At 36.8% G+C, this 21,839-nt stretch overlaps 1 protein-coding gene across 9 annotated transcripts in view; it reads right to left on the bottom strand.

Annotated features, from left to right (window-relative positions):
• Nucleotides 1–21,839, bottom strand: part of RGS7 (regulator of G protein signaling 7) — a 603,142-nt gene that overhangs the window by 126,630 nt on the left and 454,673 nt on the right. For 7 of the 9 annotated variants that reach the window (XM_033412379.2, XM_033412378.2, XM_004283486.3 and 4 more), the window contains 2 exons: nt 7,276–7,382; nt 2,558–2,609 (listed from right to left, as the gene is read on the bottom strand). The exons of the other annotated variants lie outside the window; for them this stretch is intronic. In XM_033412379.2, coding sequence (XP_033268270.1) covers nt 2,558–2,609; nt 7,276–7,382 — 159 coding nt within the window. The remainder of the gene's footprint in view (nt 1–2,557; nt 2,610–7,275; nt 7,383–21,839) is intronic. 9 annotated transcript variants of the gene reach the window in all.

A 21,839-nucleotide genomic window follows, 5' to 3' on the forward strand; every position in this document is an offset into this window, starting at 1 on the left:
ATACTAACAGAATATAAGAAACCATTTTTTAAACCTGCTTTAAGCAATAAACTCCTGTCTGCCCCAAGCTGTCTCAGAATAAACAGCCTAACTAATCACTATTATTTCTATTGGGCCTCACACCCAACTACATCACAGTATCAACATCCTCTTTATAAGCAAGTGTTCATACTTTATAAATGTTCTTTAAATAAATGGTGGTAGAAAATTCGAAGTTGGATAATTTGAATTGCTTCTATACTTGTACCTAAAAAGAAAAATCATAGAAGACAAAGCATCATTGCCTGTAGGAGTGGAACAGTGTCTGAGATCATTATCATCTCACTTCCTCTCATTTTTTCTATAACTTTTTATTGAATAATTATTTTATTCTTCACTTGTATATAATCCAAGCAAATGAGACTTAAACAGGTATATGTTTATTCAGGGGGGGAAACAAATAGAATAATAAAGACTATGCTTATTTTTAGTTAAAAACTGCAGGCTCTCCAGGTTTCGGGAGAAAGTTTAGAAGATGATTCCCTTTGAAATGGACACCAATAAGAGCTAATGTTAAACTGAATGACATTAATAATTTTGAGATGACTGACTTTGAGGAGTGTTCTGTAAATGATTTTCTGTGTAAGCCATGCCATTTCCTTGGCCTTACCACAGAAACATGAATCTACTGTGAAGTGCTGAAACACGAACTGCAATTGGGAACACTAACATATTTATGAAAAACACAAAATATGGACTGAGAGAACATTAAGAATAAGAATTTGCTTTTCTGTAACAAACAGAGGCAGTTTATCTGTCAGGCAATAACGATGACGACCGAAAACAATTTTGATTTATTAAGTATCATAGGAGCAATACCAGTTTTTTAGGCATATTAATTTGGGTTATTTCAACAACTTTAGAAAGTCAATATTATTATTTCTGCTTGAATAGTGAGCAGACTGAGGCTCAAAGATGTTACATGCTTGCCCAAGTCACACAGTTAGTATGTGGTACATCGTTGTGGCAGTATCTGTGGTCAGGTCTGTCTGCCTCCAACACCTGGGTTTTTCTCCATGACCTCCTTCTCAGGTGTGCAGGTATTTTCTCCACTAGAACTTCATACTCTTTGGTGAAATAATTCCCAGGTATCATCCCAGGTTGGAGAAAATACATCACAAAGTTCTCCAACTCAGATCCACAAATCGGCAGGTTTTTTGTTTGTTTGTTTTTTGTTTTTTTTAATTAACTTCTTTCTCCAAGTGCGTCAGTTTTGAAGAATGTGTACCCTGGATGAAAAAAAATCAACATTCCCACTACTGGAAAGGAATCATCTGTTCTCTCTATTAATGGTTCAGTATTCTGGTTTTCAGATTGTCTTCCATAAATTATGTTAGTTTGAATCTTTGGTTGGCACCTGACCACCCTTGGATGAACTATGAAATTCAACTTTCTGAAATGACAAAAATGAGGGATGACTCCATGGGCTTTCCTATGGTTTTCTTACAAAACGTCTCTCCAGGAGCCAACAAAAGCCAGATTGCTGTGAAGTTTCTGTCTTTGAACATGCTGGCACTCTGCCTCAAATGCCTTCTCTGCTTTGTTTCCTGAAAAATCTCCCCTCCTTTAAAATCCAACTCAGATGCCCTCAGTTCTTTTGTGAAATCACTCTAGAAACCCTCAAAGTCACTCTCTTATTCTTTTAAACTTCCATATATTTTACACATACCACTATTATATTCCCTCAGCACTTCCCAGCAACTCCTTCTGTATAATTCCCTTTTCTCGTCTAGCCTATGAGTTACTCAACAGTGTAGATAAAGTCAGAGTCTGCTTGTTATCCTAGCACCTACTATAACACTTTGCATTGGAACAAATCCTCAATGAATACTTGTAGAAATGACATTTAAAAACCATACATACAATATTATTTTTGAAAACTGTAGCCTTCAGGAAGATGTAAGAAGATGAGCACTTATTAGGGGCCTATTTCCTTGAAGAGCTTAACTAAGATCATGGTTGTTGAACTGAGTTCATTCTAAGTTGACTGAAGTTGATTCACTATGATTAAATTTCCTATTGTATCTTTTCTTTTGCTTGCATTTGGCCTTTCATGTTTAACAAAACCTTCTGCTTGTAGAATCATAGGATGCCTCAAATAATAGTGAGAAAAATGGAGTCTGGGAAAGGCAAGGGATTTACCATAAATCATAGCTAAATAGGAGAGCTGAACTAAAACTCTGGCTCTCTGAGCCCCTTTGTTACTCTTTCTAGTAGACCAAGGTGGTACAGAAAAAAAAAAACCAAAAAACCCTTTTAAGCTTGTTTATAGCTCTTTCATCTATTCAGAAGAAAGTATTTTTTTTAATAGTCACAGGGGGCACTATAACATGGAATAAGCTGCCACCAGGTTTGGTGACTTTCCAAACAAGGCCATTCATAAATTCAATGTTAGAAATATTAGTCCCATACTGAAAACTGTGCTTTTCTTTTCTCAGTGACAAATAATAAAATGCAAGCATGGGTTCATCCATACACACTAGTTGTCAATAATAAAATGAGGAGATATTGCACTGACCATAGTCTGTGTTTTCTGGCTCCCAACAATTTGATGGCCAAAAATAGGGTGTCTGTGGAATGAAAAGAAGTGGAACTTAGGTTAGGCACATAAAGAATTAGTGGGGTTCCTGTTTTATGAGCTGTGTTTATCTTCAGCAATTACCTAGAATTTTGCTAACAATGTATGTTTTATTACCCAGAAAAAGTACTCAGAGAGGCATTGTAAGGTTTTTCTTTTACATTTACTTTGCTAAGCAATTGTTCAGCTTCCAAATAGGTGCAGCACCAGCAGGTATTTAAGACAGTGTTCATTTGCTACAATTGTATGTCATCTGACAAAAAGGTAAAAGGACTGATTGCATTATTCAAATAAAAAGTGTTAATACACAAAGACTGAAAGCAAAGTATTATATTCAGGAAGACTCATGATGAGCTATGTTTAAATTTAGCAAATTGTTTTTTATGATTTATGTATTTCATCATTGCCCTCAGTAGATCCAAAAGTTCAACCGTCAGAATCTTTCCTTAAGATCTGGCAATCATTTGCTTGGTTCTATTAATTATATAATGCAGCTCTCAACATTATCCAGCTAGATTAAAACAACTTTTCCCCCTCACTTTAAAAAATATTTCTGGATAGAGACACTTATTACTCTAAATTTTTAAACTGCACAAGTCAGAGATGATTTTTTTTAACTAATAACTTAGTTGATTGCTTAACAATAGATACATGATTCTGTGAAATTCTGGAAACTGATGAAACTACAAAGAAAATATCTGATTGAGAAAACCCAATTATTATCATCAGCATGTTATATTTTCTGATAGGGCTTTTCTAGCCCTCATGGCTGGACATGCTTGGCTCCAGACCCCGAGGATACTCCATCACCACCAGTCTACTCTTTCAAACTGTTTCCTTGGATGATGATGGCTCTGGGATTCAATGGAACAGTGACTACAGACGTCAGCCTTGTGGGCTTAATTATATTTATTAGTCAATTATATTAACAATCTGTGTGTAACAAGCATATTTAGGGTAATCTCTGATTACCTGTTTGATAATTCTGCCTTCTAGAAGAGGGACTCTCAAGGGGGGAAAAGGGTAATTGGGAGAACTGTTTGAATCTCTGGGAGAGAGCCCTTCCAAACAGGTTAGGACTCCCAGGGGATTTGATTTACCCTCTATGCTTTCTTGGGAATTGCTCCAGTATCATAAAGAAGGATACTAATACTAATTTTGTATATATATAAACAAAGTGACAGAATACATTTAGAGGGTAAAAAAGTTGAAGCACTAGATAAAGGGGGATATCAAGGCTTTATACAGCACCCCCTCCTTGGCAAATGAATCCACTTAACCTAGTCTGAGAGTAAAACTGGGTCACTACTCTAGGAGAACCATAGAGAAACAAAGTAGTTAAAAAATCTTCCTTTCATGTGGGCTGCTAGCTTTTGAGATACTTCTCATAGAATGCATTATTCCCTTTGGGTTGCTTCTTTATTTTGGGAGGGGTGTGTGTGTGTGTGTGTGTGTGTGTGTGTGTGTGTGTGTACGTGCACGCATGCGTATGCATACCTATTTATCTAACTCTAAAAATATATACTCTAGTCAGACTGGTCAGACACATACTTTTTTTCTCAAAACCACAAGGAATGTTTTCAATAGCATTCTTATAATTTTTCTTTATTTTTCTATCATTTACTTTAGTGAAAATTTCCTGACTGTAAAAATAAATGAATGAAGCTATTTTATCCTGTGATATTATGTGGAAAAGGCACAAAACCAACACTCTTCACTAATATTGCAAGATTTTTTTTCTAGGAAAAATATTTTGATTTATAGTAAAAGAAAATTTAAATAACAAACTCCTATAGTTTGTTGGAATTTAAAAATTTACTTTCACAGTCAAACTAGGCTTTAGGACATTTTAATGTATGAGTTTCTCTGCTTTTCAGAGTTTGCTTCTTTAGCCATAATAAAACAGATCCAAAACTGTCTAGCCATTGCTCAGTAATCTTTGGCACCTATACTAATGTGATGAAAGTCATGAAAGTGACCTGGATAATCATGTCAGAACTCAATTTCAGTTAGCTAAGGAGGATAAATTAGACAATTGCAAGTTTACAGTAAATACAAAAATCATATGATTGAAAAATTGAGACACATTTACTGCGGCATACCAGTGAAATTAAAGTAAGAGTTCTGTTTGCCTCAAACTCATGCCCCAAAGCTTTTTCATATTCCTAATGATGTTAGAATCTCAATCATTCACTGGAGTAATTGTAAACACAATATTGCAAGTTTCCTATTTTAACCCATGATTTTTAAAATCCTTCCATGGAGTTGAATTTCAATTCAATGTAATAAAGAACTTAATGCTGCTTGGAACCAACACAAAAATGGAAGTAAACACTTTGAACAATAATGTATTTTCTGTTATTAGAGCTGTTCAAATATAAACTAATTAATGCCTTGGTAGACACTGTAGCAGGAATTAAATAATCCCTGATTTTTCTGGGGTTTCTTTTGTTTGTTTTTAAACCCTTGGTTTTTAGATTGTATGGTTATTAGATTTACAAATATGTCATGTTTCTATCCTATTTTGAATGTGGATGTGTCATTAAAATATTTAACATTTAATATTTAACATTAATTCATGTAATTTAAAAGATTATCTATCATCTATTTAGGCATATTGAACTTGATAATCTTCTGCCTATACCTAGTAGTGATGTAATTAGTTTATCATTTGTACTCATTCCCTTGCTTTGTTGTAAAGTTCTTTAAAAACAGTCTCTCCTTTTCTGCAGAATGCAGGGTGATCCATTCCCAGCTTTGCTCATCTTTGACCCATGAGCATAACAATAAAACCTTGTCTGGGACCTCCCTGGTGGCGCAGTGGTTGAGAGTCCGCCTGCCGATGCAGGGGACACGGGTTCATGCTTGGTCCGGGAGGATCCCACATGCCGTGGAGCGGCTAGGCCCGTGAGCCATGGCCGCTGAGCCTGTGCGTCCGGAGCCTGTGCTCCGCGACGGGAGAGGCCACAGCAGTGAGAGGCCCGCGTACCGCAAAAAAGAAAAGAACACCTTGTCTGCCTACTAACTTCAGTCTGGAAATGACAACAGCAGAGTTAAAGGTTGTAAATTATACTAATTCAAGACATCACCACTAATTTTAGGCCATGTCTCAGCTAGTTTGTTTTGAGGGAAATTTTTGAATTAGATAATTGTTAACAGATAGACTATATTCAATGTTTCCCTTATAAATATATTACATTATACACAGATGATTTTACTTGTAATATTGATAGCGAAGATGGATAAAAGTTGGTATTTTTGTTAAAAAAATACATTTCATTTAGAATTTGTAAGAAATTTTTAGGCCTAACGTTTACTTAGAGTCTGCATATGAAAAACTTGTATAAGAAAATAAAATTTTATGGAAAATGTGATCCTGCAATAGCAAAGTAACTCCTTTTAAAAAATCAAAAAGTGTTAGTAACACATACATAATTTGTTTGCTAATCACTAATAATTTCTATTTATTAAATTGCTAACTTTAGGACCACAAGTTACTCTAACTTAATAATAAGCTGTTTTAAGCTACCATTACTTTAAATTTAACTCTATAAAGGATAAAGCTTCATTATTTTAAAGCCTTTTAAAATTAAGTGATTCAACTAATTTAAATTGCTTGAATACTTAGGTCAGTATCACAGTTTCAGGAGACTGCTTTATTTACTAGCCATTCAGTGCAGAAAGTCCTATGATTATTTGCCTTCAATAGACGTGCCCTAAGGAAGTGGTAGTGAGAGTTTTCTAGGAGGACAATGATCTTTGAGAACAATTTTTTAAAACATATTCCCTCTGTTTTCAACTGCAAAGTCCAAGCAAGTCCTTAGGCATCCAAGTCACTTTATTTAGATATAGAACATCTAATCATTCAGAGCTAGTGAGAAGAATGCTCCAATGTCTAAAAGTTGGACGATGGGGAGAATCCTCTGAAAATACCTAGAGCTAGAGTTTGAACTCTGGCATATATGCCTTAATTTTTTTAGCCTGGAATCTTCCAGTCAGTTACTAATGAACCATAATGTCTAATGAAATGTAGAATACACTTCAGGTAAACCACTGTAAACACAAGTGTCAACTGAATGCTCAATAACTGAAATTAGAGTCCACAATCATTTCCTGAAAGATTATTCTTTATAGGTATCTCATTTGAAAAATGACCTAGAACGACTCTTGTCAGTTTATAAGTTATCTAAGGTGGCTTCCTGTCTCAGATAAGTATATGCACGCAAAGCATCATGCATGTCAGTCTTCATAGACTTGTAGGTCTCAGACATGCAGAGGATATGTATTTATTAGCTAAATTCTATCCTGGAGCTTCAAGCATTCCCATGACTATTTGCTTGGACTGTAGATGGCTCTGGATCACGCAGGGTCTAGAGTGTAACAAATTTAGTTAATCTCTCAACTTCCTTCCTAGCAAATAAATGTTACTTACAGATGAACTCTCTCATCTTCGTGAATTCCATTGTCACTCTCTGAATTTTTCTCAAACATTTTATATAAAATATAATTTAAATCATCACACAATTTAGCTTTCACAAATCATTAGATTCTAACTAGCTTAAGTCAAAGTAAAATAAGTCATAATTTTCAAAATTTTTGTAAAACAATGAAAATGCAGACTGGTTTTTACTGTTAAAGAATATTTTTATTAAACTTACTTGGAACCGGTAAAAGGTGCCATCATCCTTGAGTGTGAGGACATGATCCGAGATTGGAAAGAAGTAGCCATGGGCAGCCATTAGTGTTCCCAAATGGAGTGCCTCAACTGTTTCATGAAAATAAACAAACCAAAAAACACATATAAAAGCTCTCTTTAAAACTGTTGATTTATAGCCATGTAGAATTTTATCTTGTTCCATTTGAACACATTCTTGCATTGGAATTCTCAGCATCCTGAAAAGCCTGTCTTTGTACTTCTTCTTTCAGCTCTTCCACATAAGGTACTAAGATGGCTCTGCTTCCTGGTAGTGACTGTGCAATGACCAACACTGCATGGCGACCAGCCCATGAGAATATAAAGTTATGGAACACTGAAACTGAAGGTTTTTCCTGAAATCACAGAATCTGGTTCCTTCATTTTATAGATGGGACATATTTTGCTATATGTTAATAACCTTCCACAAACAATTCTATTTGGCATTTATATAGCACTTTAAACTTTAAAAAGTGTTCTTGCTTGCATCACACCCTGCCCTGTAATATGAATTTCCAATACTATCAGCAATTTTTCTAATGATATGGACCATTACTAGAGGCAATGTTAACAGGCAATGTTAAGGCATCTAGAAAAATTTATGCTGCACTAAGTGAGCCTGCAGTCTGTGGTTGGCCAGACTGTTCTAGTTTTTACTACTCTGTATACAGTATTCTACATATGAACTATGTAGAGGTTTATATGACAATGAAAACATTATATTTTCCCAGTAGTCTGGGAAATAGTTGGAACATAATACTTTAATTTATGCAGTAAATTACTCTCCTCACTTCCATGCCTATATTGGCTAATAATAAGATAATTGTTAAATTTTACCTGTAATGGGCTACTACAGTGCCCCTTTTAATTATTATCTAACATCTTGCAAATATTTTAATTGGTAACTTCTTCTACCTCCGGCCTCCACTCCACTGATTTTGTCAATAATAAAGAACAACTGCCAATCATCCTCTTTGTCATGTGTCCAGAGACTGTTATTAAGTGTCCCAGTCATCTTGTTCACACTACCAATCAAGTCTCTCCCTGCATAGAATGTTCTTTTTCTACAAAGGAGGATGTTTTCATCACTTACGCATCCTTTTAGTTCAAAGTCAAGGTCTTCTCAAAGTTTAAGCTGCTTGTAAGTATATACCCACATATTCTGTGATTCTTATTAAAGCTCAGGAGGTAGTGTGATATTGTGGGAAGAACAAAACCTTTGGAGATACTCACTAGCTTTTGTTACTTAAATTCTCTGTAACTCTCCTATCCATTAATAGAGGTAATAAACCCACCTTGCAGAGCTGGTATGAAAATCAAATAAGAATATATATAAAGAAGAAGATGGAATAGTACCCTGTGCATAGTAGATACTCAACAGGTGGTAGCTATTGTGCTTCATTATTTACACACTGAATGATTTTTACTTTTCTTTAAAGTACTTTCAGGAAATCCACTTCCATAAATTTGCCTTCAACTCGGCTGAGTGGGGGAGCTGGCAGTCCTAAATAGCATCAGCCAGTTATGTCTTCTTTTTGTGGATTATTTATAAAATTAAAATGGCAAGAGGATCTGTGAAGAATGCTGGCCTATAATAATGAGCAGGTGCTTACAGCCTTGGTCATGTTCAGAATCCCTGGGTGTTCCTGTCTGGTAGCCCTGGGCAGAGCAATATATTACATCTGTTTGGGGATTTCAAAGTCAGGTGGTCCACCTATCTTGTTACAACCATCTTATTCATTTTATTCCAGCAGTCTGTGGCCTAGGAAAATATTATTAGCACTACTTTCCAGAAAGGTAAATTGAATTATGGCACATGAGGAAATTTTCAGAATATAGATACAAGAAAGGAGAGCAGATGCCCAGAAAGATTAATAGTGAAGTTTCTAAACTCTAAGCACAGGGAAGAGTGTGACTAAAATAAAACAAAGAAACATCAAAAAACGGGTGCTAATGTGTTGATGAGGATTAGAAAAACATAGTGTAAGTAAATATAGGGAAGCTACAGAAAAGAAAATCAGAAGCAAATGAACATAAGCAAGTTCTTACCTTTCTGTATTCAATAGATACTAATTATATGATAAATCATACATTTCTAGAGGGCAAGATGAATGTCTGCAGGTTTTCTTCACATAACACTACCATAATTAGGCCTGCATAAATGTTTGCTGAAGAGAATAATAGTGAATTAGCAAGTAATCTCGACCTCTTTTTTTCAAGGTACAATACTCCGTTTTTGTTTGGTTTAATGATATATATTCTCATTTTGCAACCCTCCAACAGATTCTCATGCTCCATAATTTTATTAATAAGGAAAATTGTTTTTTTTTTTGTTTTTTTTTTTTTGCGGTACGTGGGCCTCTCACTCCTGTGGCCTCTCCCGCTGCGGAGCACAGGCTCCGGACACGCAGGCTCAGCGGCCATGGCTCACGGGCCCAGCCGCTCCACGGCACGCGGGATCCTCCCAGACCGGGGCACGAACCCGCGTCCCCTGCATCGGCAGGCGGACTCTCAACCACTGCGCCACCAGGGAAGCCCAGGAAAATTGGTTTTGATAGGTTTTTTAAATGCCTTGAATTCAATAGATGTACATTTGTGGCAGTATCAATAAGATCAAAATTTAGTTTCTGCATGGCCCACACATAGTTCTATGTAGAGGTCAAATCAAACTATTTAACTTAATATATAAGAGGACTGAACTTCTAACAAACCTTATAAAATGATTTCAAGGTCATTGGTCAAACAGTAACCTAGAGAGATTGAGATTGGACAAGTTACATGCTCTATCACAGGACCTCCAGAGAACATGACCAAGACAGGATGAATGGTTAGATGAAAATCAGGGCATCGGGGTGAATTTTCTGTCTCATTTAAGGCTATAAGCTTGACATGTAGCATAGCAATAGCAAAAGTAGCTATTGAATCAGTATTTACTGAATGAGTGAATAAGTAAATTTATGAATAAATGACATATGGAATATGAAAAACATATACTGCACAAAAAATACTAGTTATCTTGTGTCGTGATGATGAGCAGCTCACGCTTTGCCAAGATAATTTAGATGTTCATAATATCTTTTCAAAATACTTTTAAAGCTTTTGAGGTGGGACTGTTCTAAGTGTTTTATATGGGAAAAGATAATAGTGATATAAATGGCATAAACACCACTAAGAGATCTTAGGGTGGGCCTGGGTTAGTTTTCTCAAGGTTGAATTGTTTATTGTGAGTAATAAGCATGGAGCTACATTTCCCCATGATCCAGCTGCCCCTGAATCTCAGCACAGCCTTAATCTAATAAGAAGCTGGAGGACCACTGGCAGTCTTGGAACTAAGTGTTGAAAGAATCTAATGGGTAGTCTATCAAGATCACCCTCCCAATAATGGCGCACCAGATAGGCCCACAACATTATGCTTCTTAGCAAAATAATTACTAATAAATCGTCTTGCACATGTGTTATCCACATCACCCACACAACTGGATAAACTTCAACAATAAACTTACCATTAAGATTCCAGTTTATTTTTCATTTGGATGTTCAAGCCATGAACAAACTGAGAAGTAAAAATGCATCTCTAAACAATTGTTACTATGTGAACAGCATAGTGTAGCTTTGTTAAGCCTGATGCACTCATCGCATTACTTCACCTTAAACCCTTAAACAACAGAATTATCAAAATCCTTTAAAAGTAAAAGGAATTCTGCATGGTGTAATTTGCTTTTGAATCACAACTACTTCAGAAAGTTAATAGGATAAAAAGCATACTATAAAAGAGACTTGTGTGTTCAGTTCTATATTTCCATATGTAGAAATATATATTTCTATATTCAGTTCTGTATTTATAACATATTTTCAGAACTCAGTAATATCTTCTTTATCCAGGGATCCCACAGCGGGTAATCTCAGCATCTCCCAAATATACCCTATAATTTCACAGCGATGGAACAATGCCTCTGAGTGAAGAAATAATAATACAAAATTTCATTAAATCTTCTATTTTTATTCCTGTCATGCATTTTTACTTTTATGTGTATATATTAGCAAATGTGATTGTTTCATTATCAACACAGCATACGTAATGTAGCAAATATGATTAGTGTTATGGGGAGAAGTATTTTAGAAGGAAATCCACTCAAAATAGAAAAAAAATGACAGCCGATGATATGACATCAAGGAAAGAAAAACTAAAAAGTAGACAGAGGTAAGTTATTAAATAGTATAATAACAGACATTTATCATGATGATTCTGAGTCATAAAGGAAAGATTTTGTTAAACTTGTTATTCTCTAAGAAGACAGGGAAGTGGTCATTAGAGAAATATTTCAAAATATTACACTTTTTTTAGAATAGGCATTTGCAAGGTAAGATTAATCATGTATAAAAATCACATACGCAGAAGATTTTTTTTCTCCGACAAGGCCAAATAAAAGTGAACTATTACTACAGTTAGGGATTTCTGAGGTAGGTCTATCTTCTCGATAGTAAGAGTTAGTGAAAGAAGTTAAGTATTGGGGCTTTTTTAAAAAAAAAAATCATTTCCACGTAGAAAAATGAAGTGCCACTTGCCTTTTAGCAATCAAAAATCAGGATTTAGAAGCGTACAATATGGTAAAATAGATTAAATAAGATAAAATAGATTCTATTTGGGAGAAATAAAAACAGAAGCATAATTTATACCAACTTTGAAGCTTACACTAGGTAATTAATGCAAGCGAATAATATTTCCAAACAAAGGAGCACAGTGTTGGGTGAAGCAGCTAGGATGTACAAGCCAGCCACTTGGGTTCAAACTCTGACTCCCTCATGTGCTAGCTGTATGACTGGGGCAGAAGGCTCACATTCTCTGGGCCTGTGTCCTCATCTGTAAAACAAAGATAATAAAATGCTGATGTTAAAAGTCTGTTGTGAGGAACAATTGAGATAAATGTGCAAGGCACGTAAAATAAGGCCAGCCACACAGAAGTGCTCCAAAAATGTGAGTTATTATCGGTTAGTTGATATTATGAAAGGACACATTCAGTAGCACTTAGTCTAGTGCAAAAGGCAGTGGGGAAACTAGTAGCTGGTATTGATCCAGGCTTCAAGATCATGTTAAACACTTCCAACTGAACACTATTTAAAGTCTTCCAGGTGATCAGACTGGGATCTTTAGTGTACAGATGATGAATCTGCTCTGGAATACACTTACACTTATTCCTAGGCAGCAAAGAACACTACCCAAATCCCAAAGATTTGGTATCATAGTTATAGGAAGAGATTTCCAAAGGTAACATATTCTGCACACCAGGTTTACAATCTGAAACACGAAAATGCAACAGATCAGTGAGAACTCCCACAGTTCAGGAGCTGGGGGCGGGGAGGAATGATATGAGGACACACCAAGAATGGCAATGATGAAAAACAACAGTGACAGAGGAAGCACAGGAACAGCAGTCAGAATGGAGAGGATTTCTTAAGGAAGCATAATATTTTCCCAGGACTCAAAAAAATTAACTTATAAAAAATTGGTACTGAAAGTAACAGGATCAAACATCAATGGCCCTTATCACACACTTAGGGTAGAAAAGTCTAGTTGCCTAGTATCAGTAAGTATGACACCTTAAGAGATTATTTCAATATGAAGAATAATGCTGAAATTTTTAAAAACAGAGAGAAAGACCTATGTGATATTGGTGTGGAGAATTGGTTTAAGATCTATGTTATCTGGTAACTATAGTATATCAGCACGTTCATTTCACTGATATAGTATATCCTTCTGTATAAATGGTAGTTCCATCACTGTGTAAAATCAGCTGCACTTCAACAAGATTCTATTTTATTTATATGAGTGATTAGGTGCTAGAATAGTATTCAGATGAGAGAAAACTCACACTGAGTTTATTCAAGAATAGTGTAAGCAATCTACAACAATCACAAGAGCAAGGCAATAATAAATGACAGTGGAAAGCAACATTCCCTCTAAAATTCAGTATATATTCTGCAAAGTTTCCACCAGTTAGTCTGGTTGAATGAGTTGGAAGGAAAGTAAGACACTGAGCTAACTTTAATAGACAGGGACTACTATATATAAAAAAAGATAACCAGAAAGTACCTACTGTATAGCACAGAAAACTATACTCAATACTTTGTGATAACCTATAAGGGAAAAGAATCTGAAAAAGTATATATATAAAACGGAATCACCTTTCTGTACACCTGAAACTAATAAAACATTGTAAATCCACTACAGTTCAATTTTTAAAAAGACAGGGAGCTTCTGCAGCTTATGTTGCTTCAAATCAAAGACAGCACATGCTACTTAACAAGAATGCGTGCATATCATGGAAAAACACGCTCAACTGCAAGTCATGGGATTTGAATTCCAATCATAGTCTATTTTCTGTGACTGCGTATCTTAAGTTATCTCATTTCTCTGGACCTTAAAGTAGGCATCTGGAAATGCAGAGGTGGATCACTAAACTGTTTCCAACTCTGATTCTATGACATGGTGTGCAATCAACACCCATGCTGGAAGTTGTGGCAGAGATGCTGCCACATTTATTTTGCCTCTTTGTATCAAATGGAAATAGATATTTTTCTTTCTTCCTCAGATACTCTTGCCATTGTGCCTGCCCCAATAACACAAACAATAAATTTAAATGTACAATATGAAATACAATAGCAGATTTGAATTTCAGTTGCTTAAAACTCAATCCTATGGTAAATTAAGAGTGATTTGTGCACAGAGCAAATGTAATACTTATTCCAAATAGATAAAAACTGGATTGATGTATGTTCTATCTATATATTTTCAAAAGCTAGTTGTAAAAATGCACACAAATACCCAGTAACTCATGCCATGTGACAGAATGCCCTAAATGCATTTGGTTTGAAAATCACATGTCACTCCTAAAGAATAAGCCACATAGTGGGATTGCTGGGTCGTATGGTAGTTCTATTTTTAGTTTTTTAAGGAACCTCCATACTGTTCTCCATAGTGGCTGTATCAGTTTACATTCCCACCAACCCTGAGAAAACCATACTTCAAAAAGAGTCATGTACCACAATGTTCGTTGCAGCTCTATTTACAATAGCCAGGACATGGAAGCAACCTAAGTGTCCATCAACAGATGAATGGATAAAGAAGATGTGGCACATATATACAATGGAATATTACTCAGCCATAAAAAGAAATGAAATTGAGTTATTTGTAGTGTGGTGGATGGACCTAGAGTCTGTCATACAGAGTGAAGTAAGTCAGAAAGAGAAAAACAAATACTGTATGCTAACACATCTATATGGAATCTTAAAAAAAAAAAAAGGTCTGAAGAACCTAAGGGCAGGACATGAATAAAGATGCAGATGTAGAGAATGGACTTGAGGACACGGGGAGGGAGAAGGGTAAGCTGGGACAAAGTGAGAGAGTGGAATGGACATACATATACTACCAAATGTAAAATAGATAGCTAGTGGGAAGCAGCCGCATAGCACAGGGAGATCAGCTTGGTGCTTTGTGTCCACCTAAAGGGGTGGGATAGGGAGGGTGGGAGGGAGATGCAAGAGGGAGGAGATATGGGGATATATGTATATGTATAGCCAATTCACTTTGTTATCAAGCAGAAACTAACACACACACACATACAAAAAGAATAAGCCACATAGTCTTCTGATATTACCTGCTCATGGTACTACGTTTTTAAAATCACTATTCCTTAATGATATTTAAACCATAATGAAGTATAAAGCTAATTTCAAAGCTATACCCTTGGATCATGGAAATAGTCAGTTTTTATGAAATTTCTAAGCAAAACAAGATAAAATTTCCTTTTATCTCTATTTTGCAGAAATCATTGCTTCAACTGGGGGTGTAGTGTGGGATATCAGGACTGATGTCAGCAACTGTTTAAATAATCATTACAACATTCAAAGTGAAAAAATTCCAGTTTGCATAAGTACATGTACTTATCAGTTTTCTTTTCTTCTCTCTGTGTTTATATACTGGCTTATGTGTGTGTTGGAAACCTGCAAACAAGTGACGTCTAGAATTCTAATACACAATATATCCCATGGATCTAATCAATAGAGATACTCTTTTGCAAAGAAAAAGTTTGGAGACTAGAGGAAGTAAATTTATTAAAATGAGATGTATTAAAATAATTTTTATTTTTGCTGTTTTAAAATCAGCACAAACTTCCATCAACAATTTTCATTTTAAATATTGAAACTATGATTATTGTATAATACTAAAATAAGGCAGGTTCAGAAACATAAAGAAGAAATATGGATGAGCTAATAAAAGGATTAACACCCCTCCACAAAATTATTTTCTATTTTTGCACAATAAGCCAGAATTTATAAACACCAGATATTTTTAAAGGATTAAAATCAATCAGCCTCTAAAAAGTATATGGTTTCATAAGATTCTTCTAATAAAATACATAGAGTAGAAGACTCTATTGCCAGAATTCAAATCAAGAAATTCTAGAGGAGTGGCCAAGATGGTAGGAGTAGAAGGACCCTGAGCTCACGTCCTCCCATTACAATTACAACTATTTACAGAGAAACTACAACTATTTACAGAGAAACTAATTACAACTAATTACAGAGAAATTACAACTATTTACAGAGAAACTATTGATGAGAAAAAACTGGAAGCTAGCAGAAAACATCTTCTACAACTAAAGATATAAAGAAGGAACAACAACAGATGGGTAGGAGAGGCAGAGACCCAGTATAGTCAAGACCCACACCCCTGGGTGGGCTACTCACAAATGGCATGATAATTACAGTTGCAGAGGTTCTCCCCAAGGAGCTAGTGGTCTGAGTCCCACATTGGGTTCCCCAGTGCAGGGGTTCTGCACCGGGAAGACAAGCCCCCAGAGCATTTGGCTTTGAAGGCCAGTGGGGCTTAATTTTGGGAGAGCCAGAGGACTGTGGGAAATAGGGAATCACTCTTAAAGGGTACACACAAAATCTCACATGCTCTAGACCCAGGGCAGAAGCAGTAATTTGACAGGAGCCTGTGGCAGACCCACCTGCTGATCTTGGAGAGCTTCCTGGAGAGGCAGGAAGCAACTAGAGCTCACCCTGGGGACACAGACAATGGTGGCAGCCATTGTGGGGAACTTGTTTTATCATATGCACACTGGTGCTGGTAAGCCCCATTTTAGAATCTTCCCTCTAGCTAATTAGTACCAGCCCCAACCCCTCCCACCAGCCTGTCTGCACCAGAACTGGGACAACTCAGTCCAAGCAACTAGCTAGGCAGAGACACAGCCCCACCAAACAAGCAGGCTTGCTTCCTTAAGACCTCCGAAGTCCACAACTGCCCTGAGACCCAGCAACGTTGACCAGAGGTCCCAGGAACAGGCCCCTCACACCAATGCACTAGCACTAGCCCTGGGACCCCCAGGGCCCTGCAGCCAGAGACCTTGGGACCTGGCTCTGTCCACCAGTGGGCTGGCACTAGTCCTAGGACCACCATCATTCACAGTGGGTAGGCACCAGACCCAGGACCCCCTGGGGCCCAGCCCCACCAACCAGTGGGCCAAAAATCTCCAGGACCCCAGCGTCCTACAGTCCAAGACCCCAGGACCCAGCTTCACCCACTAGTGGGCTGGCACTATCCCAAGGACCTGATTTTACCTACCAGTGGGAGGGCATCAGCCTCGAGACTCCTTGGGTCCTGGCTGTGGTCAACAGCAGGCCAAGACCAGTTCCAAGACATCTTGGAACCCCAGCCATATTGGGATCCAGACCCTCTCACCAATGGGCCAACACCAGCTTTGGGACACCCTGAACCCCACAGCCAGCTGTATCAGGAACTGGCCCCACCCTCAAGCAGATCAGCACTAGATCCAGGACCCCCAGCCATGCAACTATCAACTCTAGAACCTGGTTCCACCTACCAGTTGGCCAACACTAGCCCTGGTACACAACTGGGGCCCCAGAGCCAGCAGCCTTGTGACCTCTCCCCTCCAACCAGTGGCTGGCAGCCTGTGCACAAGGCAGGCCCTGGCAACCAACCAGACCAGTGCCAGCCATGCTCACCAGACAACCCACAGTAGTCAGCCCATTACAACAGAAGGACCCATGCAGCCCAAATAGGGGGCATCCCTAGAGCATATAGAGCTGGTGATAAGAGAGGAGTGCATTGCTGGGATGCACAGGATGTCTCCTACAAAACGTGACTTCTATGAGGTTGGCAAATGTAACCAACCTACCAAATACACAAAAATAATAAATTAGGCAAAATGAGGTGACAGAGGAATATGTTCCAAATGAAGGAACAAGATAAAACCCCAGAAGAACTAAGTGAAGTGGAAATAGGCAATCTACCAGATAAAAAGTTCAAGGTAGTGATTGTAAAGACTTTCAAAGAACTTGAGAAAAGATTAAATGAATAGAGTGAGAAGTCAAAACTTTTTAACAGAGTTAGAAAATATGAAGAAGAACCAGAGATGAAGAATACAATAATTGCAATGCAAAATACACTAGAAGGAATCAACAGTCGATAGATAATATGGAAGAACGGATCAGCAAGCTGGAAGACAGATATTCAAGCTGAACAGAAAAAAGAAAAAAAAAAATAGAAATGAGGTCAGTTTAAAAGACCTCTGAGACAACATCTAGCATACTGACATTCTCATTATAGGGGTCTCAAGGGGGAGAAGAGAGAGAGAAAGGAGCAGAGAACAGATTTAAAGTCATAATAGCTGAAAACTTCCCTAACCTGTAAAAGGAAACAGACATCCATGTCCAGAAGCACAGAGACTCCCAACAGGATCAAGCCAAAGAGGACCACATTAAGGCACACTGTAATTAAAATGGCAAAAATTAAAGATAAAGAGAGAATAATTAAAAGTAGTAAGGGAAAAACAACAAGTTACATACAAGGGAACTCCCACAAGGGGAACTCCTGCAAGGCTATCAGCTGAATTTGTAGCAGAAATTCTGCAGGCCAGAAGGGAATGGCACCCCCAACATCAAAACAATGAACATAATGGCAATAAAAACATACATATCAATAATTACTTTAAATGTAAGTGGACTAAATGCTGTAATCAAAAGACATAGAGTGGCTGAATGAATACATGTGCATATATATGCTACCTACAAGCAAACTCACTTCAGATCTAAACTCACTTCAGACACACACAGTCAGAAAGTGAAGGGATGGAAAAAGTTACCCCATGCAAATGCGTATCAAAAGAAAGCTAGGGTAGCAATAGTTATTTCAGACAAAATAGTCTTTAAAATAAAGACTGTAACAAGAGACAAAGAAGGATGTTACATAACGATCAAGGGAGTGAGCCAAGAAAATGTAACAATTGGAAATATATATGTACCCAACATAGGAGAACCTAAATACATAAAACAAATATTAACAGACACAAAAGGAGAAATTAACAGGAACACAATAAAATTAGGGGACTTTAACACCCCACGCACATCAATGGACAGATAATCCAGACAGAACATCAATAAGGCCTAAAATGACACATTAGAATAAAAGGACTTAATAGATCTATATAGAACATTCCATCCAAAAGCAGCAGAATACACACTCTTTTCAAGTGCACATGGAACATTCTCCGAGGTAGATAACACGCTAGGCCATCAAACAAGTCTCAGTAAATTTAAGAAAATTGAAATCATATCAAGCATCTTTTGCGACCATAACACTATGAGAGTAGAAGTCAGCTATAAGAGAAAAACTGCATGAAACAGAAACATGGATGCTAAAAAATATGCTATTTAACACTGAAGAAATCAAAGAAGAAATAAGAAAAATACCTGGAGATAAATGAAATAAAAAGCACAATGATCCAAAATCTATGGAACACAGCAAAAGCAGTTATAAGAGGGAAGTGTATAGTAATACAAACCTACCTCATGAAACAAGAAAAATTTCAAACAACCTAACCTTACACCTAAAAAACTAGAAAAAACAAACAAAAAAACCCCTACATTAGTAGAAGGAAATAAATCATAAAGATCAGAGCAGAAATAAATGAAATAGAGACAACAACAATAGAAAAGTTTAATGATTCTTTGAAAAGATAAAAAAAATTGATAAACCTTTAGCAGACTCATCAAGAAAAAAAGAGGGCCCAAATCAATAAAATCAGAAATGGTGAAAAAGAAGTTACACTCAACACCACAAAAATACAAAACATCCTCAAAATGTAAAATCTCCCAAGACTTATCAGGAAGAAACAGAACATATGAACAGACTAATTACCAGTAATGAAATTAAATCAGGAAAACAAAACAAAACAAAACAAAACGAACAAACAAAAACTCCCCCAAAACAAAAGTTCCAGACCAGACAGCTTTACAGGTGAATTCTACCAAACATGTAGAGAAGAGTTAACCCCTATCCTTCTCAAACTATTTCCAAAAATTTCAGAGGCAGGAATGCTTCAAAACTCATCCTATAAGGCAAGCATCATCCTGATACCAAAACCAGACAAAGACATCACAATGGAATAAAAGAACAAACTTAACAAAACAGAAACAGAGTTACAGATACAGAGAACAAACAGGTGATTGCCAGAGGGGAGGTGGGCAGAGAAGGAGAGAAATAGGTGAGGGAGATTTTTTCATCTCTCTTCATCAATGATATTGGCCTGTAATTTTCAGTATTTGATACCTGTCTTTCTCCCATTCATCACATCCAGTCCGTGAGAACATTCTGATGATTCTACCTGATGAGCTCAGAATCTACCTATTTAATAACCACTTCTGCCATCACCACCTCAGTCCAATCTGGTATCATCTTTTGGCTGAATCACTGAAACAACATTTCAATGAGTTTCCATTCATGCCCTGCTCTTTTCCACAGTGATTATTTAAAAATGTAAATCAGGTCATGTCACTCTTACTAAAATCCTCCAATAATTTTTCATATTTCTCAGGATAGAGTTCAAAGTGCTTGCTTTGGCCTTAAAAAAAATCCTACATGATCTAGCCACTAGTTACTTCTCTGTCTTCCTCCCCTTCACATATCCTGCTCTAGCACACAGAGCTCCTCACTCTTCCTCAAACTTACCACGCATATTCATGCCTTGAGGTTTTACAATTGCTGCTCTCTCTGCCTGAGATGCTCAGCACTCTTCCTCCAGAGAGCTGAACATCCTCCTTTCTTCCCCCAGTTGATGTCTGGTGAAATCTACCACATCAGGGTACTATAACCTGACTACACAGAATAACATAGGATTGACTCACTACATACCATTTTACTTTGCTTTAATTATATGCATATCACTCATTACCACTTATAATTTTACATGTTTATCTATTTGTTACTTAGTATTAACCTTTTCCAATAAACATTTAAGTTCTATGTGAGTTGGAACTTTTTTATTTTTGGTTTATTTTTTTGGCCTGCTCTCTTATTAGTGCCTTAACTTTCCAGAATATTATAAACAACTAAAAGGTATACTAGCAAAAACAGATAAATGAATCCTACATTATTTCATAGAACAAATTCTTAGAAATAAGTAATGAAGTCAAAAGTTACACACATTTTTTTTTTTTTTTCTTTTTCGTATGCGGGCCTCTCACTGTTGTGGCCTCTCCTGTTGCAAAGCACAGGCTCCGGATGCGCAGGCTCAGCGGTCATGGCTCACGGGCCTAGCCGCTCTGTGGCATGTGGGATCCTCCCAGACGGCGGCACGAACCCGTGTCTCCTGCCTCGGCAGGCAGACTCTCAACCACTGCGCCACCAGGGAAGCCCATTTTTTCTTTTTTTTTTTAGTTACACATATTTTTAAAGTGTTTCTGTATACTACAAAATTAATTTCCAGAAATGCATACAATTTAAATTCTCACCAGGAGGTTGTAAATGTGTTTGTATCCCTGCAAACTTGTGAACCACTTGGCATTACTATTTATTTCCTCATTCTTCATTTGATGGAATAAATGGTGTCTTGCTTTAATTTGCATTAATTTGAGTTGTGCTGCATTATATTGAATTTTAGATAAAATGAATAGTCTTATTATATAGAGCATGAGTGAAAAAAAAAAGACATCCACCAGTTTCCAATGAAAGCTTTGAGAAAGCCTGGTGTAGACTAGGCATGGAATGATATTACACTCATGGTGAAGAGAAAGGTCCTTTAATTTATCTCCAATTTGCCTAAATGTGCTCTCCCTTCTAATTCTTGTCACTATTCATTCTGGATTTGTTTCCTAGGCTTATCTTATATAATTAATTAATAAAATTATATCTCCTTCTTATTTCCTTTAAACTTTTTCTCCATTATTGATTCATACCAGGTTTTAGCAATTTATGAGTCTTCATTTCTTCACCCATCTATATGTCCATATATCCATCCTGTTATCCATACAATTATTCACTGTATGCTTAGTTTCATCCCATGGATACAAAAGTGAATATGATGTTGTTTCTAGGTCCATCCTCAAGAGACTCACAATGCAGTGGAATATGCTGTGCTTAAAAATTCAAACAGTGACTTCTGGTTTCAGCTGAGACAAGTAAAGTGCTTAGAAGTTGTTACTCTCATCCTTACAACAAGGAAAATC

The sequence above is a fragment of the Orcinus orca genome, chromosome 1 (genome assembly GCF_937001465.1).
Source record: "Orcinus orca chromosome 1, mOrcOrc1.1, whole genome shotgun sequence".
Taxonomy (NCBI): domain Eukaryota; kingdom Metazoa; phylum Chordata; class Mammalia; order Artiodactyla; family Delphinidae; genus Orcinus; species Orcinus orca.